The sequence below is a fragment of the Myxocyprinus asiaticus genome, chromosome 2 (genome assembly GCF_019703515.2).
Source record: "Myxocyprinus asiaticus isolate MX2 ecotype Aquarium Trade chromosome 2, UBuf_Myxa_2, whole genome shotgun sequence".
Lineage (NCBI taxonomy): Eukaryota > Metazoa > Chordata > Actinopteri > Cypriniformes > Catostomidae > Myxocyprinus > Myxocyprinus asiaticus.
The window spans coordinates 18,021,922-18,049,173 of NC_059345.1; the positions used below are offsets into that span (position 1 = coordinate 18,021,922).

The 27,252-nt window shown below is 37.1% G+C and overlaps 1 protein-coding gene across 3 annotated transcripts; it reads left to right on the forward strand.

The window, feature by feature from the left end:
• Window positions 1-8,934: 8,934 nt before the first annotated feature.
• On the forward strand, window positions 8,935-10,601 carry LOC127410273 (uncharacterized). Of its 3 annotated transcripts, none has more exons than XM_051645469.1 (4): window positions 8,935-8,987; window positions 9,184-9,448; window positions 9,910-10,242; window positions 10,327-10,601. In XM_051645469.1, the coding sequence occupies exons 1-4, from the start codon at window positions 8,952-8,954 to the stop codon at window positions 10,503-10,505; spliced, it is 813 nt and encodes a 270-aa protein (XP_051501429.1). In that variant the 5' UTR covers window positions 8,935-8,951; the 3' UTR covers window positions 10,506-10,601. The 3 variants fall into 3 exon arrangements, with proteins under 3 accessions (XP_051501429.1, XP_051501436.1, XP_051501423.1); XM_051645476.1 differs by having other exon boundaries at window positions 8,937-8,991; XM_051645463.1 differs by having other exon boundaries at window positions 8,947-8,991; window positions 9,104-9,448.
• The last annotated feature ends 16,651 nt before the right edge of the window (window positions 10,602-27,252 follow it).

Here is a 27,252-nt window from a genome sequence, read left to right on the forward strand (position 1 = left end):
TTTCATCTTGTCATCAAGTCATTTTTTATTTGTATAGCGCCTTTCACAACACACAACGTTTCAAAGCAGCTTTACAGAATATCAGGCATTAACAGAAGATAAAACTGTAATATATATAATGTCTTAGAGTCATCACTGTGTAGTTTGATAAAATATGATTGTGTATTGTTTAAAAATAAGTAATTAAATAATAATTGTATTTATAACCCCAGTGAGCAAGCCGAAGGCGACTGTGACAAGGAACACAAAACTCCATAAGATGTTGGTTAATGGAGAAAAATAATCATGGGAGAAACCAGACTCACTATGGGGGCCAGTTCCCCTCTGGCTAACATCATGAATAAAATGCCAATATTACTTATGTATAGTGCAAGTCATGGTTTAAATTTATTAAACTAAGTAAGTGTTAAGGGTCAGTGTTTAAAACAAAGATTTTGTAAGAACTGTAAGATTAATGACTAATGTCTTTGAAGTTCATCCTGGATTAACTGCAGAAGTTCATATAGATGCAGTTGTCCTTGTTAGTTGGCTGATGAAGGGTTTTGTTGGCAATTAAATTATAGTCTATGTATTCCATTTCAAGAGTGTAGTCCATCATTAGATCGAGGTGATGTAGGCAGAGATCAGTTAGGTGCATCGCAGTTCAACCTGGCCGGTAATTTTGGTGAGGTCTATCCTAAGTCCAAGGTTCAGGCAATGGCATATAAAGTATCCCATGTCTTATGGTTAGAGTCGGAATCAGTTCATCCTCTGAAGTCCATCATAAGAGACTGAAGTGATGTTTGGCTGGCACCGGCTGCTATTAGTCATCATCACACAGTGACACGTAGCAGTGGAGTCCAACACCAAGCAGGAACGGAGCTGGATCTGGCCGGTTCTGGTGACCTCAGAATAGGAGTCCCGAGGTTGAGACAGGGAAACAAATAAAATAATATTAGCATAGATGCCATTCAATTTATTGCAGAGTTATAGATCATGATCATTGTTTCTGGTTCTGGCAGACCTAACTAAAGTAGCCTAATTGTGAGTTTAAGGATAAATTACATGTGTGCCTGGCTAAATAGATGACTCTTTAGTCTAGACTTAAACTGAGTGAGTGTCTCTGCATCTCGAACAGTGTTAGGGAGACTATTCCATAGTTTAAGAGTCAAATATGAAAAGGATCTACCTCCTTTTGTGGATTTTGATATTCTAGTAACTATTAACAGGTCCGAATTTTGCGATCGTAATGAACATGATGGAATATAGCTTGGCAGAAGGTCACTTAAGTACTGCGGAGCTAGACCATTCAAAGCTTTGTACGTAGTTAACAGAATTTTAAAATTAATACGAAATTTAACAGGTAGCCAATGTAACGATGATAAAATGGGGCTAATATGATCATATTTCTTGGTTCTAGTCAGCACTCTGGCTTCTGCGTTTTGAACCAACTGAAGTTTATTTATTGATCTTGCTGGACATCCTCCCAGTAATGCATTACCATAGTCTAATCTTGAGGTCATGAACGCATGAATTCATTTTTCGGCAACAGCAACAAAGAGCATGTGTCGTAATTTAGCAATATTTATTAGGTGGAAGAATGCTGTTCTACAAACATTTGTAATTTGATTTTCAAAGGACAGATTGATATCAAATATAACACCTAAGTTCTTCACTGTTGATGATAATGTAACAGTACAGCCATCGAGAGTCAAATTATATTTTAGAGGCTTATTTTTTGAGGTTTTTGGTCCAATAATTAGTACCTCTATTTTGTCGGAAATGAGTAGAAAGAAATTTCTGGCCATCCAATCTTTTATTTCATTGATACACTCTGCTAACTTGGAGAATTGTGAAATCTCATCAGGTTTTGAAGAAATATAAAGTTGGGTATCATCGGCATAACAGTGGAAACTTATTCCACGATTCCTGATAATATCTCCCAGGGGAAGCATTTACAAGGAGAAAAGCAAAGGCCCTAAAACTGATCCCTGTGGCACTCCATACTTTACTTTTGTTTGGTTTGACAATTCCTCATTTACATAGACAAAATGGTAGCAGTCTGCTAAATAGGACCTAAACCATGTTAATGCAACTCTATAAATGCCAACATAATTCTCCAGCCTACTCAAGAGAATGTTGTGATCTATCATGTCGAATGCAGCACTTCAAATTCTTATGAGTCGAATGCTCATATATACTATTTCTCTGTAGAAATGAACATATTTGGGAGGATACTACCTTTTTTATTATTTTCGACATAAATGGGAGATTTGAAATCTCCCAATAATATAATTAGCCAGTTCTCCAGTATCAAGTTGTGGCTTCTTAATAAGCCGTTTGATAACTGCCATTTTAAAGTTTCTTGGGACATGTCCTAAGGATAGTCAGGAGTCTAGCTGCTGCATTTTGCACTAACTGTAAACGTGATCGTGAAGTATTTGATATCCCCAAATATAAAGAATTACAATAGTCTAGTCTAGATTGAATAAATGCACAAATAACAATCTCCAGATCTCTGAATGAAAGAAAATGTTTAATTTTAGCAATGGCCCTGAGTTGAAAAATGATCACACTCATGCTCTCAAGAGAGCTGCTTGGAAAATGGAGCCCAAGTGGAAGAGTACAAAATTAGAGGTATTTTGCGGTGCATGGAAGGATAGTGTCTGTAGCACTAAAAGCTGCCAGGTCAGCATATTTTAGCAAACTCATAGAAAATAACCACAACAATCCTAGGTAGTACTGTGGCTAAATTGGTTAGGAATAAAACATCGACTGAACCAGATATTCCGTCACAGCACAATAGTAATGACTTCATGAATTTGTTTACTGATAAAATTGAAATAATCAGAAATAAAATTGGAATTATGCAATCATCTGTCACAGTACCTCAGAAAACAGTGTCTCATAATTTTCCTCGCGTGCAACATCAATCCTTCGCTGTCATAGGTCATGAAGAGCTAACAAAACTTATCAAAATATCAAAAGCCACAACATGTTTGTTAGATCCAATACCAAACAAGCTCTTAAAATAAGTATTCCCAGTAATCTCAGAACCTCTTCTTAATATTATTAACTCCTCGCTGGCACCAGGAAGTATACTAGTATCTCTCCAGTTTTAGCCTCTTTGCATTGGCTTCCAGTCAAATACAGAATTCAGTTCAAGGTACTTTTAACAGTGTTTTAAGGGTTTACATGGACTTGCACCAGATTATATTTCAGACCTCTTACATCAACATCAAACCACTAGACCTTTAAGATCTTCACAGAGCCTGCTTTTAAGTGTCCCTAAATCCTGTTTGAAAACCAAAGGGGATCGTGCATTCTCTGTTGCAGCCCCTCGCCTTTGGAATAGTCTGCCGATTCATATTAGATCATGTGATAGCACTGAGTCTTTTAAGTCTCAGTTGAAGATTCATCTTTACTCTATTGCATAACTGTTCTTAGATTTACTATTATTGTTTTGGCTTATATTGTGCATGTTTTAATTGTGACTGTATTTAAAATTTTGTTAGTGTAAAGCACTTTGGTCATTATGTATTGTTTTTAAATGTGCTATACAAATAAATGTGATTGAGTGACAGAAGTTGGAAAGCCCACTAGCGACTTCACAGTACAGAGACTAGCGACATCTGGCGACAAAGTGTATAATTTGTACTGTAGCATGATATTATGTATCATGTGTAATTTAGCATGATATTACCATATCTTGACATTACATGTAGTGTTGTAGTACAAGAGTAATCTTTAAAGTACCTTGGAGTACCATGAAAATATAGTATAAGAATATACTGTTAATTAATTACCAAGGTATTTATGAAAGTACCATGATGTTACCATCTGGTACCATCACTATACCATGGTAACATCACAATAAGCTAGGGGATTTTGAGAAAGTTCAATAGTAATTTTGAATAGCACAAACAACAACAACTGGCAATATAACTTTTTGTTGAACCTCTTTAAAAAAAAATGTTTTTTAATTGTTTTCAAATAAATAAGCATTTGATCAAATTGCAACTGATGATTTTAAGTATTTCATAATTATAAATAATTGTCATGTTTATGTGTTTTTGTTCTTGTTTTCATGTCTTTTATTTTCAAGTTTAGTTCCTGTTCCTGTCATGTCATGTGATTTCCTGTTCCCTCATGTGATCTTGTCATGTGTTTCCCCTGTTCATGTGTCTTGTTTTCATTGGTTCATTGTTTGATTAAAGTCAAGTCAAGTTCATGTTTATGTTTTAATTACATTTGGATTCACTGTTTGGGATTTCACGTTTGGATTAAACTGCACTTGGGTTCCTCATTTCTTCGTCATCGTCTTCATCATTGTCATTGCCAGCCCATCGTTACAATAATATGAAGTAGCTTAAATGAAGCAAACTCCTTTAGTCAAGCTTCCACCAGGTATTTAAATTAAATAAAATTATACATCAAATAAAATGAAATCAATTATTACAGCAAGTAGTTTCATTTCATGGTCAGTCAGGAATAATGATTTATTTACAATGAAAGAGGAGTAAGAAAATTACTTTTCATGAAATAAACTTCATAAAATGCTCTTTAATGCACTGATAATATTAGTAAAGTTTTTGGCACCAAAATTAAGTTGAATTTAATTTAGTAATATATGATAATTTTCCACCCTGTCTCTGGCCCTCTGTCCGAAATGCTCAGTTTTGGCCTAAACGCCTCCTTAAACGTAAACACCCACTGTTATGATTGGCTAACATTTTGCAGCCCCTCAATTACAGCCATATTCGAAACTCAGTCGGAAGAGAAAAAGTAAGCTCCACAACATTATAAAACTCAAAACGCACATCCAACACATTGCATCAGAATATACAATGCATTCAGAAAGTATTCAGACCCCTTCATTTTTTTTCTTCACATTTTATGTTGCAGCCTTATGCTAAAATGCTTTAAATTCACATCAATTTACACTCCATACCCCATAATGGCAAAGCAAAACCCAGATTTTTGATAACTTTGCAAATTTATTAAAAATAAAAAATGTATCACAAGTATTCAGACCCTTTGCTTTGACACTTGAAATTTAGCTCAGGTGCATCCCATTTTGCTGGATCATCTTTGAGATGTTTCTAAACTTTGATTGGAGTCCACCTGTGGAAAATTCAAATGAGTGGACATGATTTGGAAAGGCACACGACTGTCTATATAAGGTCTCACAGCTGAAAATGCATATCAGAGCAGAAACCAAGCCATGAGGTCAAAGGAAATGCCTGCAGAGCTCAGAGACAGGATTATGTCAGGGCACAGATCTGAAAAAAATAAAAATAAATAAATAAATAAATAAAATCGGCTGCATTGAAGGTTCCCAAGAGCACAGTGGCCTCATTAATTCTTAAATGGAAGAAGTTTAGAACAGCTAGGACTCTTCCTAGAGCTGGTCGCCTGGCCAAACTGAGCAATTGTGGGAGAAGGGCCAACATAAGAGAGGTGAACAAGAACCTGACGGTCACTCTGGTTCCAGAGATCATGTGTCGAGATGGGAGAAACTTGCAGAAGGTCAACCATCACTGCAACACTCCACCGATCTGGGCTTTATGGCAGAGTGGCAAGACGGAAGCCTCTCCTCAGTGCAAGACACATGAAAAAGCACCTAAAGGACTCTCAGACTGTGAGAAACAAGATTCTCTGGTCTGATGAAACGAAGATTGAACTGTTTGGCCTCAGTTCCAAGCGTCATGTCTGGAGGAAACCAAGCACCGCTCATCACCTGTGCAATACTATCCCAAGAGTGAAGCATGGTGGTGGTAACATCATGCTGTGGGGGGTGTTTTCAGCAGCAGGGACTGGGGGACTGGTCAGGGTTGAAAGAAAGCTGAACGCAGCAAAATACAGAGATATTCTTAATGAAAACCTGTTCCAGAGCACTCAGGACCTCAGACTGGTCTGAAGAGTCACCTCCCAACAGGACAATGACCCTAAGTACACAGCCAAGACAACACAATAGTGGCTTAGGGCCAACTCTGTGAATGTCCTTGAGTGGCCCAGCCAGAGCCCGGACTTGAACCCAATCCAACATCTCTGGAAAGACCTGAAAATGGCTGTCCACCGACGGTCCAAATTCAACTTCAGAGGATCTGCAGAGAAGAATGGCAGAAAATCCCCAAATCCAGGTGTGCAAAGCTTGTTGCATCATACCCAAAAAGACTTGAGGCTGTAATCGCTGCCAAAGGTGTTTCAACTTAGTACTGAGTTAAGGGTCTGAATATTTATGTCAGTGTGATATTTCAGTTTTTTCTTTTTAATAAATTTGCAAAGTTATCAAAAATCTGGTTTTTGCTTTGTCATTATGGGGTATGGAATGAAATTAATAATTTAAAGCATTTTAGCATGAGACTGCAACAAAACTAAATGGAAAAAAATTAAGGGGTCTGAATACTTTCTGAATGCACTGTATCACACTGTTCATCTCAAGCACAACTGTTAGCATTCAGCACCATAAACTATCAAACAGTCATGACATTTGAAATACTCATGAATGAAATGATTTACTTACATTTTTGGTCGGGTCCAAGTGTCTTGAACTGCCCCATCCTTCAATAGCAGTTCCTTTGCAAAGCTTGAATCGTATTATGCCTCGTTCACAAACAATCCACTCTGATATGAGCAGAAAAAAACATACAATCCAAGCTGATATGATTAGAAAAACGTACAATCCATGCTGATATGAGCTGAAAAAAGCCACATATAGACCAAAGCACGGCGAATAGACGCACACACATACAGCATCATGTCGCAGGAAACGCATAAAAAAACGGTCAAAGACATCCAAATAGTGCATATTTACATACACCAGGGGTGTAAAAAGTACTCCAAAATCAAACTTAAGTGAAAGTATGGATACTGAGTTCAGACGTTACTCAAATAAAAGTCAAAGTATCTAGCCAAAAACATACTTGAGTTAAAGTAAAAAAGTATTCACATTAAATTGTACTTAAGTATTTAAAGTTGATTTTTTACTGTCTCTGACGACTGTCATATTTCTCCCACAGTGGCATTTGCAACCTGGTCATAGAATCATGTTACAATAACTACATTTTTTCAAAGGGATTTTTATGTGGCCTGTTGTATGTAACACAGCAATTTTCTGGTGGAATGAATACTAGAGGCGCTAAAACAACAATTAATTTTATCCCCTTTCACTCAAATCATGAATTAAACTGCAGATTATCAGTTCATAAACACTTTATTTTCGCTCTGTTCCTCATACAATGCTATCTTATGAAATATAAACACTTTTACTATAGCACGTGACTCATTTTAACATTTGCATTACATAACCAACTACATTTACAGTCTTGTTCAAGAGTGATTAAATTGCACAGTAGCTCAACTGAGAGTGTTGCATATGTGATACAAAGACTGGGGTACGAGTCCTGAAGAGCACACGCGTCGACACGTGAGCCGAAAGTGTCATAGAAACAACACAAAATGGCGTGCTTCAGAAATTGTTTTTCATCTCACATTTGCTTTTTCTGACACTATTGGTTAGTTTTAGGTTTAAGGTTTAGAGTAGGGAGGTCGGTTTTGTTGATTTAAATCTCGATAGAAAATTAACTTGAAAAACCTCATCTGTTTGGGAGAACATTTCACTCGCTTTTAGCCCACACAGTGGACATTTCACTTCGGAACCCTGAGACGTGTAATGAACCACATAATTTTATTTTGCAAAACCTTTGCCACAGTCACGCAGTGTTCGTTGCATGGGAGAAGGCACTCACAAATTGTGACATAGAGAAAGATAAAAAAATTCAAATGAAGCTTTGAAAAAAGTTAGCAACGTGAATGATCATTTTTTAATTCATAAATGTCTAATCTGTAGAAGTAGCAGGCATTTAGAATAAAGTTTAGGACAAAAAAACGTCAGTGTTTCTCACTTCGTGCTCATAGTTTTGAATGAATACATCACATTCAGTCAGGTGGTCATGTACAGTCTAGTCACACAAATATTTCAACATATCTGAAGCTCAAATCAGATCAGAAATTCCACCTCTGTATTTCTATTTCTGTATCTTTTCACACTGATACCAGGCTTCTAACTGCATAATAAAACAATTAGACATTTGTGAAACATTTAGCATGGAGACATATCATAACCATAAAAGCTGCATATTAACATAAAGTACAGTGTATATATATATGAATGGAAAAAAAAAGAAATTAGGATATATTTAGGATTCCTGGCATACTCAATGTATGTAGGCATGCTTACATTTTCTGTTGCTAGAGGTAACCTCAAAATATGCAGTAACATGGTAATATCTAAATTAACTGTTTTTATTTATTTATTTATTTATTTTAATTTTTATTTTATTTTATAAAAAATATAATTTCTTATGTTTGAATCAAGCTTATTATATAAGGTTAGCCCTTTTATCCTTAAAAGGAATTTTACGGATAAAATCAATAGTTTCTTAATGGAACAACTGCAATTTTTTTACAGTGTATATAGCATATGAAGAAGAGTTATCTTTTGTTTGTACTAAAATCAGAACACAATTTTGATTACACCGCACATTTGTGATCACATGTTCATTTCCCTTCATCGTCTATTTGGTCTTGTACTTAGAACTAAAGAAGGTCAAGTTACCACATGACAGGCTTTAAACCACATCTAGTACACTATCATATCTTTATGTTTTTAGAGATGAGTTTCCCCCAAAACTTTTTACATTTGTAATGCATGCATGTATACAGTCTTCACAGACGGTTGCTACTGGTGTTACTCATTTCTGCAATTATGTGTATTAGAAATGAAAACTACAAATCAGTCTTCTTTTAAGGAAAAAAGCAGTGGAAAAAAATGTCTGGTACAGCACTTTTTCTCGGTGACATCAGCACAAAAGATCCTATTGGCCTTTCATATTGTTTAATGCATTTGTGATGTTCATTTTGACATCTCCCACTTGTTTCATACTCATTTAGGGCAAATCAATCCAAAGATGCTAGACTTCAGATTTGTTTTGCTCCTCTTTCCAGTAAGTAAGTTGAACTGTCTCTTTCATTGTTTCTGAAAATAAATGATCAACAGTATTTATAATATTCAAGCTATTATTATTATTTTTTCTAGTGATATGTAAACTTTTATTTTCAGGCCTAACAGCAATGCAGAAAAGTAACAAACGTGTGTTTGGTAAACTTGGAGGAACTGTAAATATGTCTTGCTTTTTTCAGAGCCAAATGGCCATGCACTTCTCCTGGTACAAGCATGAACCTGGGCAGAATCCCAGGCTAATCTCCACCATTTACAAGTATAATCAGATAACCACGTTTTACCACAATTTTAAGAATAATAGCCGCTTTTCTGTGATGAATGAAAAAGGGGTACATCAGCTGGTGATAAGTAACCTACAGTCCTCAGACTCTGCGACATACTACTGTGGAAGCGCTTATTCCAATGTAATGGAATTTGTTCATGGGACAAAGTTAATAGTTGAAGGTAATTTTGTTCTTGGGTCATTTTAATGTTTAGTATTAGGAAAATGTTCATGCATTGCATAATGGTCAAACTTTTGATTACCTACATCTAGTGTTTGCAGTGTTTGGGTTTACATTTTGATCACAATTTAATCACTACTTCATGGTGACCTGTCTGTAACATCATAAAACTTAATCAGTAATGGTTCAGAGATGTTAACATGTAAAAACTGGTAGCTTGAAAATGTTATCTTAAGGATCCCTTGAATGTGACCTAACCCTTTAATATTTGTTTTGTTGGAGTAACCTAATGTATTCAAGTTGATTCAGGGATGTTAAATAATATTTTTGACTTGAATTAAATCAGTTAATTTAGACATTTGTAGGTTAATGATTTTATTTTATTTTTTTTTTTTGTTTTTCAATTTAGGTATTCTTTATGAATATGTAACCTAAGGCTAATTATGATCTATTTTTATTCAGGGTTACAAGGCCACATTGATATACAACATCATGATATATTTCCAGTTCATCCAGGAGACAATATACATCTGAAGTGCACAGTTCTTAATCAGAACTGTGAGGGCAACCAGACTGTATACTGGCTTATACACGAATCACGAGAATCTCATCCAAGAATTATCAAAGTACATGAAATGAGTGTTGACCAGTGTAAGCGGAGCTTGGAGACACGTATATGTGTCTACAACTTCACTAAGAGGAACCTAAGCTTTTGTGATGTTGGAACTTACTTCTGTGCTGTTGTTGCATGTGGGGAGATATTCTTTGGAAATGGAACTAAACTGGACATTCTAGGTATTAAAAAAAAAAAGATTAATTACATAAAAAAAAATGCATTTTTACTTTTATGATGTGCTAACACTAGACTCACAATTGCAGCAATTTCAGGTGCGGATTCCACAGAACAGATGACAACTTTCGTTCTGCTTTCCATCATTAGAACTCTCCTTCTTTTAATCATTAGCATCACTTTTTATTTTTGGTACTGTGTGAATTCAAGAAGAATTACAAGAGCTGGTTCTTCACAATCGGACAAGGCTTTTCGAAAAAGACGATAATCTACTTATGAAATCAGCTTGTGATCATTCATAATATATCACTGCAATTTTTGAATGTGATGAATTAGCTTGCTAACTACATGTGTTATTTATTAAGGCAAATGCATAGTTTTTTTTATCCATGTTATGTTTTTAATAAAGGTATTTCCATATTAAAAACAAATTGTCTACTGTCAAAATATGCCCATTTTAAAAGAACACATTCTCCAGGTTATTGAAACATAATTTCAGTGATGTACTGTAAATTTAAGTACTAGTTAACAGCATCAAATGCATATGGTACAAAGGTACACATTTACACAAAACCACATATATAGAAATATTCACAAATACATATTATGCCAATAGCTTAATAAGCTTATTATTAACTAATTAATTTTATGAGAATGTCCCAGTTGGAATCATCATAAACAAATCTGCACTTACTCTCCATGATTTTGGATGTGAATTGTAAGGAATTTAAGGTTTGTAGTTCAGATTACGATTTCACTTAACTTTTAATACTTTTGACGTTTCCATATTAACAACCAGTCAAGTCAAGTCAATTCATTTTTATTTGTATGGAACTTTTCACAACACGCATCGTTTCAAAACAGTTTTATAGAAAACGATGCTGTAAAAGTAAAAGATGCTGAAATGTCAGTAATATTTTCATATTAGCACTTTAAATAAAACATTTTTTAATTGAAAATCATGCTTTGAAAATTATTAGTCTTTAGGTCCCCAGTGAGCAAGCCAGATGCGACTGTGACAAGGAACCCAAAACTCCATAAGATGTTAGTTAATGGAGAAAAAGTGAAGTATCCCTTGTTCTACAGTTGGAGTTGGCCACAGTTTATCCTCTAATCCATTGTAAAAGATTGAAGTGATGCAGACAGTGATCATCGAAGCACCCCTCACTGTCTGGTTGTAACAGGCTGCAGTTTGTAGTCATCGCTCAAAGGATCTACCTCCTTTTGTGGATTTTTATATTCTAGGTATTATCAACAGGCAGGAATTTTGCAATCATAGTGAATGTGATTATAGCATGATAGAAGGTCACTTCAGTACTGAGGAGCTAGACCTAGAACTAGCTTTGTAAGTAATTAGCAACATTTTTAAATTGATATGAAATTTAACAGGTAGCCAAAGTAGCAAAAATAAAATGGGGTTGATATGATGATATTTCTTGGTTCTAGTCAACAATCTAACTGCTGCATTTTGAAATAACCGTAGCTTTTTTATTGAACCTGCAGGACATACACCCAGTAGTGTATTACAAAAAGTCAGCAGCCATATCACTTTATTCTAGACCGGTTACCCACTGAAGCTAACCGGGTTTGAGCCTGGTCGGTACCTGGATGGGAGACCTCCTGGGGAAAACTAAGATTGCTGCTGGAAGAGGTGTTAGTGAGGCCATCAGGGGGTGCTCACCCTATGGTCTGTGTGGGTCATAACTTCCCAGTATAGTGATGGGGACACTATACTGTAAAAAGGTACTGTCTTTCAGATGAGATGTTAAACCGAGGTCCTGACTCTCAGTGGTCATGGGCACTTCTCGTAAAGAGAAGGGGTGTAACACTGGTGTCCTGGCTAAATTCAACCCACTGACCCTTATCCATCATGGCCTCCTAATAATCCCCATCCATTTATTGGCTGTATCAGTCCACTCTCTCCTCTCCACCAACAGCTGGTGTGTGGTGAGCGTACTGGTGTACTATTACTGCTGTCGCATCATACAGGTGGATGCTGCACATTTGTGGTAGTTGAGGAGGGTCCCCTGTTCACAGTGTAAAGCGATTTAAGTGTAGTGTCAGAAAAGTGCTATATAAATGCAACATACATTCATTCATTCAATCTAGTTATGAACACATGAATTAGCTTTTTGGCATCAGAAACAGAGAGAATGTGTCGTAACTTAGCAATATTTCTGCTATCAAACATAACACCCAAGTACTTATCTGTACATGATGACATAAAACGATGTAACAGTACATCCTTTGAGAGACCAATTATATTCTAGCATCTTCTTTTTAGAGATTTCTTGATTCAATAAATAATACCTCTGTTTTGACAGAATTGAGTAGAATAAATTTCTATTCCATCCATTCTATGATATAATTGATACACTCTACTATCTCTGAGTATTGGGAAATGTCACCAGGTCTTGAAAAAATATAAAGCTGAGGATCGTTGGCCTAATAGTGAAAACTAATTCCATGGTTCCTGATAATGTCTCCCAGGAGAAGCATATACAAGGAGAAAAGCAGAGGACCTAATACTGAGCCCTGTGACACTCCATAAATTACTTAGGTAAAGGTTTATATAGGGGTTCATTAATGAACAATAATTAATCTACAAATGCATTATAAATCATTTACAGTATGTGCAGTTACAACAATATGAATTAAAAGGAAGACTTTCATGCAATACCTGCCAAATAGTGAGCCAATTTTAACTCACATGTTATAAATACTCAATAAAGGTATTTGTTCATACTTATTATAATCAAAATCATGAAATATCATAACTAATCATTTATGTAATGATCCAGTAAAAAAAATAGACTAGTACAGAGATTAAAAGGTGTTGTGTCTATATTCATTACTGTAAAGTCTATGACTATGACACTTTCCTGGTAATGTTAATACAAAAAGAATGGTGATACTCCCAAGTCCTGTCTTACACAGTCCTCTGCAGGTCTTCATGCTCATGCACAGCATTGTTTGACAATTCCAATTTCTTTATTTTTTATAAAAAGATTATTGGTTATTTATGATCTAACTTTTATCGTGTCTTATAAGCTTTAAAATGAATATATCAACCTTGTAACTTCAAAAAGGGTACCTTAATGCAAAATGGACACCTATGTTGTTAATTCATGAGTTAACCATGAACCATTTATTACCAACATTATTACCCTATGAAAATGTACTTTATATATTAATAAGGTACAAGCATTAGTAAGCTGAAAGTGTACCTTAATGTAAGGTGAACACCTGTGAACCATTTATTAATGGTTACAAACATTAGTAAATGAAAATGTGTACTTTATATTAAAGTGATTATAAAGTGATTAATGACTTTCCAACACTAGTAAACTCTTAGAATAAAACTTATTAAAAATGCAATATAAAAAAACTTTTATTAACAACTCTTGCACTCCATTTATTAATGAATGACTTTTAATGCTTCAAGATTACATAACATACATCATGTAATATTGTACAATGAACATTAAGCCATTCTGAACTTTACATAAAGCAAATAAACAGTATAACAGACATTCATTAACATTAACACTCAACATAGAAAAATAGGCATAAATTATCATTATAAAAAAATAAACACATGAATATGCATATATTATTTATGCATTTATTATTACATTAGCCTAGCTTATATGTACTATAAATAGTAGACTATTATAAGCAAAATAAATAAATAAATAAACAAAGTTCAGAACACATTTCAATCAGGTCATTGTTTATCTATACTGTAGCATTGGCGTCGTTTGCACACATCATTGCATTTTTAGTCTCTTTCACAATCTGAACACTTCCATATTAAAATAAACATTCGGCAAAGCATTATATTCCACTTAGTTCATTCATGCATACCACGCGTCTTTTCACGATTTTTTCTTGCTTCTCACTGCAGCTCCAACATCCCGCATTTCTATTACCTGTCCCGCCTCTTAACCAATCACAGCTTTGAAGTCACCTGACCCTCCATTGATCCATCGAGTTTCTCGTACAGTATATTTGTGCTCTCCCAGCAGTTTGATTTAAACATATAAAATAAGCATTAAAAAAAAAAAAAAAAACAATTCTGTTATTATTTTGTTATAATTTCAAAAATGGATATTGATATATTATTTTGTTTAAATTGCGCATGATTGGTTAGACGTCCTTCTAATTTTCAAACCAGTGATTGGCTGGGAGGTGGGACACCAGATTAAGGGAGAGCAAAGGCTTTTCAAACGGAGTAAGAACGAGAGAGAGAGAGAGAGAGAGAGAGAGAGAGAGAGAGAGAGAGAGAGAGAGAGAGATTGGTTTTCTTTGAAAGACAGACAATGTCCACGGGAAAGGTGAACTTCAACATTATTGTGGGGAGATCGATATTTTTGATACAACATCAGTATCGCCCATCCCTAGTGCTCAGTCACGGGAGAACCTAGAAGAGTGCGGATGCCAAGAGTGCAATGTTGCTACCGCAGTGCTTTAAAGTTGAGATTTTTCCTTTGAAATTCCAACAGAAGACACGAGACGGTTAAGTACCGACAGCACTTTTTAATGAGTGGTGATTCTAGTTTTGCTGCTGTGATTAAAGAGGAAGACAGTTTTTCGTTGTGAGTATTGTTATTTGCATCGGAAGTTGGTGGATGGTGTCAGATAATTTTTTTTTTAATAGAAAATAAAGTATATATATAGTATATATATATATAGACAATAAGACATATATATATATATATATATATATATATATATATATATATATATATATATATATATATATATATATAGACAATAAGACAATATATATATATATATATATATATATATATATATACACACACACACACACACACATATATATATACATATACATACATACACACATACATACATACATACATACACACAGACAAGTTAGTGCTAAACTAAATACAACTCTGTTATATACAGTGCAAGGGAATGTAATGGCAGAAGAGGTTGGATGTGTTGGATAAATATAAAAAGACTAGACTGTGAATTGCACATAATTATTTTTCAGTGTTTTAACTGTTCATGAGATGGATAGCCTGAGGGAAAAAACTGTTCCTGTGCCTGACGGTTCTGGTGCTCAGTGCTCTGTAGCGCCGGCCAGAAGGCAACAGTTCAAAAAGGTAATGGGCAGGGTGAGTGGCTGCCTTTCGCACAGCTGTTAAAGTAACGCGGACATCTCATGTCTTCAATTATTGTTGTTACCCTGCCAATCAGATGACATCTTGCTGACTCATCTCAGTTCAGCTCAGTTCACCTAAAAGCCAACTAACTCAGAATTGAAAACTGATATTGATGTGTCACAAACAAACTGTTTATTTCTTTTATTTTTATTTTGTTTTATTCATACATTTCATTCACTTTTATTGGTGATAGAGTTGTCACATTTAACACATTTACTCTTCTTCTTAAAAAGAGAACAAAAATAGGTTTTCCTTAAAAAGAGAGAGAAAATAAATATTGTCAAATTTTTGAATCAAGTTATGTGTTTTGCCTTTGAATGCTACCTTGGAGTAGGGGCGTCTCACTTACTTATTAGGTTTGGGGACGTTGGGGTATGTAAAGCCAGACTCCTACAGTGTCTCACACAGCATACACTGCACACTTCATGAAGCCACCGTGTAACACATACTCACCTGAAGCCCACATTGCCAATTCTTTAGTATTGGACACAGTAAGATAGGAGAAAACACATTAATTTGAGTGTACAGAGACTAAATATATTTGGGGCGGTGACAAAGATCATTTTGTCTCTCAGTCTTTCAGGGTAGTGTTGTATTAGTACCGCCTACAAGGCAGGGCTTAACTCCCCTGCTACATTTGGAACTCTCTCTGGAGGCTATTTCCAGTCATGCCAGTGCAGCTCTTATCTACTTGAATGGGGAAAGACCGAAATCAAAGAACAATCTATGGTGCTGAAGGCAGCACTAAGGTCTAAAATTACTAGAAGAGACAGTAAGGTGATAAAACAAGTCATTTGTAACTCTGATTAGTGCAGTCTCTGTACTATGATGGGACCTAAATCTTGACTGAAATTCTTTTACAGATACGATTTTGCTGTAAAAATGAACATAGTTGGGAGGACACTAACTTTTCTAGAAATTTAGATATAAATGGGAGATTTGAGATCCGTCTATAATCAGCCAACTCTCCAAAATCAAGCTGTGGTTTCTTGTTAAGTGATTTAATATCTGCCAGCTTGAAAGTTCTGGTGACATGCTCTAAATATAGCGAAGAGTTAATAATATTGAGAAGAGGTTCTGAGATTACAGGAAACACCACTTTCAGTTGCTTCGTGGGTATAGGGTCTTGCATATATGCTGTTGCTTTTGATGGTTTAATACTTTTTTTTAGCTCTTGACCTATAATATCGAAGAACTGAAGTTGCTCAAAGGGAATACTGTGAGACACGGTCTCCTGAAGTGCTGTGACAAACTATTGCATGATTCCAATTTTCTTCCTGATGCTCTCAATTTTTTAGTAAAGAAATTAATAAAGTCATTACTACAGTGCTGCAAGGGAATATCTGTTTCAGCCAAAGCTTTGTTCCTTGTCAAATTAGCCATGGTACTGAATACATTTCTATGGTTGTATTGGTTATTTTCTATGAGTTTGCTGTGCAGATTGTGCAGACCTGCCAGCTTTTAGAGCCTGAGACACTATCCTTCCAAGCACCACAAAACAACTCTAAATTTTCACTCTTCCACTTGTGTTCCCTTTTTCAAGATGCTCTCTTAAGAGCATGAGTATGATCATTGTACCACGGTGAGGGGCTTTTCTCTTTAACTTTCTTAAATCGATGTGGGGCGACACTATCTAAAGTGTTAGAGCAGACTGTATCCATATTTTCTCTGACAACATCAAGTTCTTCTGAACTTTATATAATACTGAGTATTTGAAACAGATCTGGAAGATTATTAGTGTGTAAGGTATGAACTCTGAAGACCTGTAGTCAAAGTTGAGTTTTAATCAGTTGTCAGAGAGTTTACTGACAACAAAGTTCTCCACATTTCCAAAGGCAAAAGACAGAAATAGAAAATGAGCAGAGCACCTAACCTTGAGCTAACTCTGATTACCGATACAACAGTAATTATAGGCATATGTAAATTAATTGACATCATCTTTGCAGTTTTACCGGCTTTTGATAGGTAAACAGTACAGATAATTCTAGAAACGTCAAAACACGGTGTTCTGTTGCTCTACACAAAATATGTTATTTAGAGACATAACATTGATTATTCTGAACCACTAAGTCTCAGCTGGTCATCAGATAAGGGTCAGAGGTGAATCGTAGATTGAGAGGGTGCTTCTCTTTTTAGATACCCTTTGCATTCAGTTCCTCTGACATAGTCACATGCCTCAAAACTAAACAAAACAAACAAACAAACAAACAAAAAAAAACAATTGTGTTTTGGATTAAAGAGATCTGTTGTTTTGTTGCCCAAACTTTATTAGATGTTTATCTTCAGTTTTTATGTCATTTTTTAGTTTGACATCAACCAATGTTTTTTTTCTAAATTACTTAGAAGTTTTGTGTTTGGTAGTTTGGGAAACAGACACAATCTCTATGTGTTGTAAACATCTTATGGGGTTTTGTGTACCTTGCCACTGTCGCCTTTAGCCTGGGTCTAAATACAAATAGTATTTATTTATTTATTTATTTATTTTTATTTATTAATTTTAAGGCACAAATTACAATTATGTTTTTTATTAAACCACACCATTATGACTCTAATAAATTACTTATATTACAGCTTCTTTTTCTGTTAAAGCATAATTTTCTGTAAAGCTGCTTTGAAATTATCTGTGTTGTGAAAAGCGCTATACAAACTTGACTTGATTTGTAGTGTACATGACCTGTGTGACATCTCAAGGCAACTAGCAGGCGTTCAGTTTAGCCAGTCTGTCTACTTCCTGACCTGGGCCCCAGTGAGTCGAACACTAACACTATTAATGCTGCCTTCATGTGCTATCAGAATTATCCGACTTCCCACTTCTAAAGTGGTAATTACGAGTATGTCACATTAAAGTGCTTTGTTTTTGGAAAGAACAGGAAACATGGACGACGCCAGGTTCATTCATACAGACTTCTTGGGGAACTTTTATTTTGACACCATAATACATATTACTCAGTACTATATTACAGTATTACTCATAATAGATGGTGTAAAAATTTACAACATGCTTCAAATGGTTGCTGAAATACATATTTGAATATGATTGAAATGGCAAGCGCAATTAGCTGTATTTAGAAAATGAATGGAACCTGTCATTCACTACAGAAACTGTACTCTCCTCCACCAGTTTACATCTCTTCCCAACTCGGACCCTCAAGTATCCCTGGAGAGATGGAGTCTGTCTCTTTTAAGCAGGTCAGGTCTACCCCAAAAACTTTTCCAATTGTCTATATATCCTATGCTATTCTCTGGACACCACTTAGACATCCAGCCACTCGGTAACAGTTATCTACTCTATATCTCGTCACCGCAATAAGCAGGGAGGGGGCCAGAGCATATAACAGTGTCGACATCGATTTTGCAAGTTCACACACCTCTTTAACATTATTTTTAGTGATCTCCAACTGGCGAAGCTTACCGCAGTTGTTTGTTGAAAAAGGTGTTTGAGGTTCCTGTTTGTACATATTACCCAGATTGCACACGTACATCTGTGAGATTTCTGTTTTAGACCTTTTCATCTGGAAAGCATCACAATCTAATTAACATCTATTAGACATCTTATAAAGATTAGATTTACAAACATTCTAAATAAAAGTCTCAAAGATATTTGGTGAATGTTTTATTGACATCCTCGACATGCTTATTGACATACGTCTTAGACGTTTTGCAGATGACCAAACAACGTAAAAAATACAGTATGTCCTCTAGATGTAAATACACACTCAAATAGATGTCTGGGTGATGCACGTGTGCTATCAGGAAAATTGTTTTTAACCACCTGTTTATTCCACCTCTTTGTTCAAAGGAATACTCCAGTGTATTTTTTGTACACCTATAATGAACAATCGGGTCAGGGGTGGGACTGCTTTTTTGCTAAAACAATTGGAATATTGGAAATGTATCCATGTGTTTTATACCATCCTTTATCCTATTATTTGTTATACTACATTAGTTTAGGTGCTTTAGAAGCAAACAGTTGTACTTTTTACTTAAAAACAAAACAAAAATTGAAATAAAATGATAAAAAAGTGAGTGAGCGAGCGTAACAATCAATCATTCAGTAAGGAAAAGTAACAGAGGCCTTCACAGACATACTAAATTAGGCTAAAATCAAACATGTATTAAAGCTGAAATTATAACCTTTTATCTTTTGCTTTAAAAATAAGGCTACCTGTTTTAATGTTTTCCTTTTTTGTCATGGATGATATGCTAAGACAAATAACCTTAAGCACACATTGAAAAACAGGTCACTTAAACTTTTTGTTACATCCTATCTCTGAAACCACATGGTGTGTCCGTCTTGGTATTTAAGTCTACATACATGTGGGCACAAATAGTACAAAAACCTCTCTATAGCTCATTACATATACTGCACATATTTGTCACTGACTCCATTACAAGGCATAAACAAATGCAAAGAGGGAAAACAACAACAATAATAATGTTAATACAATTCATTAATATGAATTTTAATACTCATCAACTTTGACATATTTAATTGTAATAATTGTTAAATAATACCCCTGTTAGTTATGCATAGTTGGATTCCTTCAGTATATCATAAAATAATGAAAGTACATATCGCAGTACGTGGTGAGCTTTTGTAGGAAATACAATAAAATGGTACATACACAATGTAAGGTTTTTTTTTGTTGTTGTTGTTTTGTGTGCAATAGTTGCAGAGACAATATCATCATCATTATATTGTTGACATTTATTTATTTATTTATTTTAATTCTGTTGGTTAATGTTCCATTAGAAATTATTTGCTGATGGTTTGGAGAAAAGTTGTTACTAGTTAAGAATAGCAAAGACAGGTTAATGTTGTCAGACTGATTTTTAAATAGTTATTTATAAATGCATGGCACCTCAAAATGTGGGAAGATATATTTGATACAATATTAAAAACTTATAGGAAGGAAAATAAATGGCTTAATTTTCTTCAGTGATGTTTGATGTGTGACATTTAAGGCTGGAGTAGAGTGTATCCTTTCCTGTCTTCTCTCTTGGCTCACTTGTTTGACTCACTCTGTTTTTGTTGTCTTCAGGGAATTGTACGGTTGTGTAGTTAAGATCCAGGCTTACCTGATTCTTGAAATCAAAGAGAAAGCAAAAAAAAAAAAAAAAAAGACAAAAAAAAAGTTTTAGCTTCATTAGGATGGTGATTATGATAAAAAGTGATACAAGACTTAAGAAAGGAACTGACATCAGGGGTTGCTATGTCTTCTTGAGAGTGGTCAGAAACTGATGAAACATATTGGTATTGAATCTGTTGTACTGGGGAAAAAAAATGTAAAGTCAAAAAGAAGCAAAGAAAGGAAAAAATGGGGAATTAATATTGTTTGCATGATCAAATGTGAAAAACAGATACAATTTTATTGATCAAAATAATCATATTTCGGTAACACTTTGCATTCGTGAACATTAGTGCATTACGTATCATGAACTAACAATGAACGAAATATTTTTTACAGCATTTATTAATCTTTGTTAATGCCCGTTTATAAAAATACAATTGTTCATTGTTAGTTCATAGTGCATTAATTAATGTTAACATATAAAGCTTTTGATTTAAATTTGTTTTTATTACTATATGTTGAAATTAACATTAACCAATATTAACAAAGTCTGTAAAAGTATTGTTAACTAATGTTTACAAATGGAACCTTATTGTAAAGTGTTACCAACATTCCAAAATTCTAAAAGTTGAATTTTACCTGCACACAATTCACACTTTTTTCTCCTTAGTCTTTTACATAGAAGTATATTGACTATTCCACTAAAGAGCAGAATCAGAGTATTGCAGACAAACACCACATGGAAAAGCCCTTTTTGAGCGTGATTATCTGAAACATAAAAAAAAAAAAAAGAAAAAAAGAAAAAACTTGCTTTGGTTATGCAAATATTGAGAATTTTTGGAATCTCAAAATTATCAGTAACAGTGACAGTTGGTCAGGTGTCTAGCAACTAGGTCAGGTGTCTAGTGTCTAACATAAAATCAAATGATTTTAAATTATGAACGTGCAATATTTGACAAACGTTTGAATGTGTATGCATTTTGTATTTGGAAGAGGCTGGCAAGTGAATATTCTTTGTAATTGATGTTCACAAGACATTATTTTTTGCTTAATGATTTTAACACAAAACATACATACACATACAAAATCTTTCTTTTAGCTGGTAGCACTGCAGTGGTTCTTACCTATTAAAAGCAAACTTGGACATTCGCAAATAATGTGGTTATTCAGCATGCATTGATAATGTAAGGGGTGTGTTGGACTATCAAAGTTCAGAATGAAGTCATTATGTCCCTGTACATTCTTACAGAAGCTTGAGTCACATTTCACAACTGCACATGTTTTAGAAATATTATCAGCCATTTTCTCACCTACAACAGGATAAAATAGGGCTGTTAAATTAAACAAATATAGCATACTCTACAGGTATATTTATTGTATTGCCAATGTTATAGAATTCAGTGGAGAATAACTTACACATTTAAGTTCATCCCACCACACGTCTCACTAGAAACCATCTTCAGCGTTCTGAAGGGGGACAGGCTTTGAGCAGAGTCTTAAATAGACCAGCACATACAAGCTGAAGGTTACCTTTTACCTCAATGGGAGCCATAATTATTGTCAGTATCTTTTTTTTTTTTTTATTTTTTTTGTGGTAAGACAATTGTGGTGAAAATTTAGGTGAGAACAGACTTGTGTTGAAAGGGGTGGGGTGAGACTAAATCACACAAAATAATAGTAAGATTTTTAAAAATACATTTATTTAACATTGGCTGACATAACTGTCAGGGGTGCTACTGGTGTTGCACCTAATGTCAGGTAATGGGAACCAGTCACATCACTGACAGTAAAACCACTAGAAAAATGTACATATTATATCAGTTCTTTAGATGAGTGATGACAAAGTAGAAAGTTATCATTGATAATAATATCACTTAATTATCAGTATTTTCAAAGAAATTTTAATAAATGGCTAAACAGAATAAAAGGGTAATGCTGCTGACAGTTCAAAATGCCCTATCCCAAATGATTTAATGTATCCTTGCAAAAAAAGTGCAGAAACTAACAGTTTGGTGAGGGGCTTTTTCCAAAAAGGTCTATAATACCAGGAGAAAGATGTCCTTTACCATTACCATCCATCTTGATGGCAGTTGCTTGGCTGGTGCATGCATCCCCAGAAGCACGCAACATGGATACTGCCATCTTTGTTCAGGGACACTCAGTTCTGGCCTTACTGTGGTCTGGTCTTACTGGAATTTAAACTATTACCCCAGATGGCCGAAGCTGGAAGTGATGTTAAACATGGGCGCTATTGGGCTTCAGTGTCTTGGTATAATGTCCACAGAGTGGTGCCAAAAGTTAGTTGTATTTGTAATTGTATAAATATTTTATTAACCCTACACCCCAACCCCAACCACAAACCTGAGTAAAATGTAATTTTAGAGTGAATTGTGCTCATCACTGTTTATGTGAACATGTTTACTTACCTGGTTTCCATAGGACCAGAAACCCTTGTCTTGCAGTTTTCTCATCAGTAGATGGAAAGGTGAACACATTTGAATTGAGGCAAAAATGTCTGATGGAGAATGGTGCTTGTCAATAATTTGGCAGAATGGGTATTTCAGGATACATAAACTTTCGGAAGCAACAGGTCAATTTGCTGTGTAATCATGTTAAATTGTAACGTCAAAGACAGCATATGGAAAAGTGTCCATTTAACGCTTTTAAAAGCGTAAAAAGCAAACAAACAAACAAACAAAACGTACTATTGAATTATTTCAATGCATGTCAGATACATATATGACATTTCAGTGAAATGCATGCATAGCTACTGTATATTCATCAAGCCTGAGTTATACTTTGGAAGAAGCCAAACTTTTTCTCCTGGACGAACTAAAGCACCCTAGGCGAATGAAGCCACCATTTATATACTACCTGCGACGTTGTTTTAAAATTAGTTCATTTAGGGTGATGTCACATGTTTAACATACTGTTCAAGCCACAAGTAAAGCCAATAATGCAGGTTTTTCTCTCCGTAGACCGCCGCATTTAGCGCTGTGCCGCTTTTTTGCTTTATTAAACTTGTCACAGCCCCTTTCACTTTTAAAAACTCAAATCTCTCTCCACTCATTTGTCGAGGCCGTGCTGTCTTTGTAGAGTTTGTGTCGCAAGTAATGTAAAAAAGTAAACTATCACACAATCTCTGAGAGACGGGCTTCAAAGTTATCCATTTTAACAACAGTAACCTAGGTAACAACTCCTCAGCTGGCAAGCGCGATTGTAAATAAAAAGTGTCACGTCCAAACCACACCCACAAATAGTTTTAACCAATCATCAATGCTCTTCGACCAGCCGAGTTCTCTTGGGTCAAGAATTTCAGAGATGTGCGTGAACAGGAGAAATCTCACCAAACGTACACCTTGGCAGAACAAAAACGTCGCTGCATTTCATCATCATTTGTAGGTGAACTAAGCGAAGTTTGTTCATCCAGTAAGTATAGATTAGCCTTTAGTTTTCACACTTGAGAGAACCAAAAGAGAATCAAACTCAGACCCCTTTTAGTTGGCCCAAAAAGTAGACAGAGTAAAAAAGGACCGAGTTCTCTTTGCATTCACACTGTATGTGACCTTGAAAGTGGGCCCAGATTTTCCACTTTATCTGTCAGAGGGTCTCAGTCCATTTTGCATTCACACTGTGTATCGTTTATGGAACCCAGCAGACTTTTTAAAATATATCTAATATTGATTATAATTATTCCCACACATATTATTGGTCATAACCTTTTCATTCCCTTTCAAGTCGGTCGTTACAATGCTGCATCATCTTTTAGCTGATGGTAGGGGAATGAAAACCATCATGCCGTACTGGTGATTCACAGGCACAAGGATTCTTACTAGCTAATAGGGTACTTAAAGACACCCACAAAATTTCCTCTTCATATCATAATAATAAGTGAGAGGCAAAATGCTGAATAAATGGATATGCATGGTGGTGACGCTATCTGATTCGGGTAGCGCAGCATCCCAGGATGATTTAAATCACTGATGTGTGAATATGTATATGAAGTCACTATGAATATGTAGTTAAACGTCATGGTTACTTGTGTAACCTCCGTTCCCTGATGGAGGGAACGAGACCTTGTGTCGATGTAGTGACACTAGGGGTCACTCTTGGGAGCCCGAGACACCTCTGGTCTTTGATAAAAGGCCAATGAAAATTGGCGAGTGGTATTTGCATGCCACTCCCCCGGACATACGGGAATAAAAGGAGCTGGTATGCAACCACTCATTCAGGTTTTATGCTGAGGAGCCGATATAAGGTCCGGCCATTTCAGTGGGTAGTTCAGCGTTGTGGCAGGAGGGACACAACATCTCATTCCCTCCACCAGGGAATGGAGGTTACACAAGTAACCATGACGTTCCCTATCTGTCACTCACTCGACGTTGTGTCGATGTAGTGACACTAGGGGTCCCTATACGAAACGCCACAATTGGCTGAACTGTGTTACGTGAACTGGTGGTGTGTGGTGGGCAGACTACTGTGTGCCTCATAGCCAGCACACCAGGTCGACACGTAACCTCCCCCAACATATTTATGAGTGTCGAACGGCCCTTTTTGGGGATAAGTCGACTACCCAAAAGATAGAGACAGGCTTAACCCAGTCATGGCCTCTTTTCCCTTTCTTTTTTCCACTCCCTAAAAAAGAAGGGGGATTATCTGACTGGGCCGGCAGGTCTAGTCGGGGGGTGTCCCTCCCAAGGGAAAGACATCACGGAGACCACACCTCGCCCAAAGGGGGGGGGGGGTATTTAAGTGGAAAAATATGTCACATGGTCTTTCCAACCATGTGGAGAGTCTTCAAGGTAGATCCTGCCCAATGGGGGAGGAGTTACTACAAACATGGAGACTGGGGCAGAGGGCTCTGCCCAAGGAAGATGCAGTTTGCCAACAGGGAATCGAATTAGCGGAAGATATATAAATCGCATGGGGTTAGCCTTACAGGGAACCGCCACATGCGGAGCACCTACCCCAGAACAGGGCTCTTAGTTAGCGCGTGTACTGGGCCGGCAGCGAGACTCTCCGAAAACTTGACTGCTACAGGGCTTGGAGGAAGTCAACCAGGGAATATAGTTTGTGAACACTACTGGGAATTAATGGCACACGTCTTCAGCTCCAAGGGAGGTGGAAAGCGCTATGTGCAAGCGATACACCCGGCCAGCTATCCCGGGCTTATCCGCTTGTGTTGCGTGCCACTACCTGGGACAAAACCGGTTCCACCCGGAGGTTGTAGAACCTTGCACAGGTGTTGGGTGTTGCCCAGCCCGCTGCTCTGCAAATGTCTGTTAGAGAGGCACCCCTGGCCAGGGCCCAGGGAGCCGCTACACCCCTGGTAGAATGGGCTTGTAGCCCTACCGGGGTCGGCATGTCCTAGGCGACATATGCCATAGTTATGGCGTCAATGAGCCAGTGGGTGATCCTCTGCTTGGAGACAGCACTTCCTTTCCGCTGTGCACCAAAGCAGACAAAGAGCTGCTCAGAGATTCTAACGCTCTGCATGCAATCCAAATAGATGCGTACAGTGGGGTCTGCCTCCTCCTGTGGCAACGCTTGCAGGTTCACCACCTGGTCCCTAAAAGGGGTGTTGGGAACCTTGGGCACATAGCCCGGTCGGAGTCTCAGGATCACGTGAGAGTAACCCGGACCGAACTCCAGGCACGTTTCGCTGACAGAGAACGCTTACAGGTCACCTACCCTCTTGATGGAAGTGAGCGCAGTCAGGAGGGCAGTCTTCAAGGAGAGTTAGCTCTCTGTAGACTCTGAAGAACTACGGAGAGATCCCATGAGGGAACAAGGCGTGGTCTGGAGGGATTCAGCCTCCTGGCACCTCTTAGGAACCTGATGATCAGGTCATGCTTCCCTAAGGACTTACCGTTGACTGCGTCGTGGTGTGCTGCTATGGCGGCAATGTACACCTTCAAGGTGGAAGGGGACAGCCTCCCTTCCAGCCTCTCCTGCAGGAAGGAAAGAACTGACCCGACTGCACATCTCTGGGGGTCTTCGCGTTGGGAAGAACACCACTTAGCAAACAGATGCCACTTAAAGGCATACAGGCGCCTCATAGAGGGGGCCCTAGCCTGAGTGATCCTGTCTACCACTGCAGGTGGTAGACCACTTAGGTCTTCTGCGTCCCGTCCAGGGGCCAGACATGGAGATTCCAGAGGTCTGGGCACGGGTGCCAGATGGTGCCCCGTCCCTGAGAAAGAAGGTCCTTCCTCAGGGCCATGCCGGCTAGCATCCATCTACTGCTCCACCATCGAAAACTGCTGGGCAAAGTCCTCGACAGTGTCGCCGAATAGGCCCGCCTGGGAAATGGGGGAGCAAGGAATCGTGTCTTGTCGGCCTCGCCCATCTCGACCAGGTTGAGCCAAAGGTGGCGCTCCTGGACCACTAGTATGGCCATCGTCCGCCCGAGAGTCCGCGCCGTGACCGCGTGTCTCTCGGAAGGTCCTTCCTCAGGGGAATTCGCCAGGGGGGAGCTGTCGCGAGGAGCGTGAGGTCCAAGCACCACATCTGGGTGGGCCAGAAGGGTGCTACCAGGGTGACCTGCTCCTCATCCTCCCTGACCTTGCACAGGGTCTGTGCAAGCAGGCTCACTGGGGGAAATGCATATTTGCACATGCCAGGTGGCCAGCTGTGTGCCAGCGTGTCTATGCCGAGGGGGGCCTCGGTCAGGGCGTACCAGAGCGGGCAGTGGGGAGGGTTCTTTGGAGGCGAACAGGTGCACCTGTGCAAGTTGAATTGACTCCAA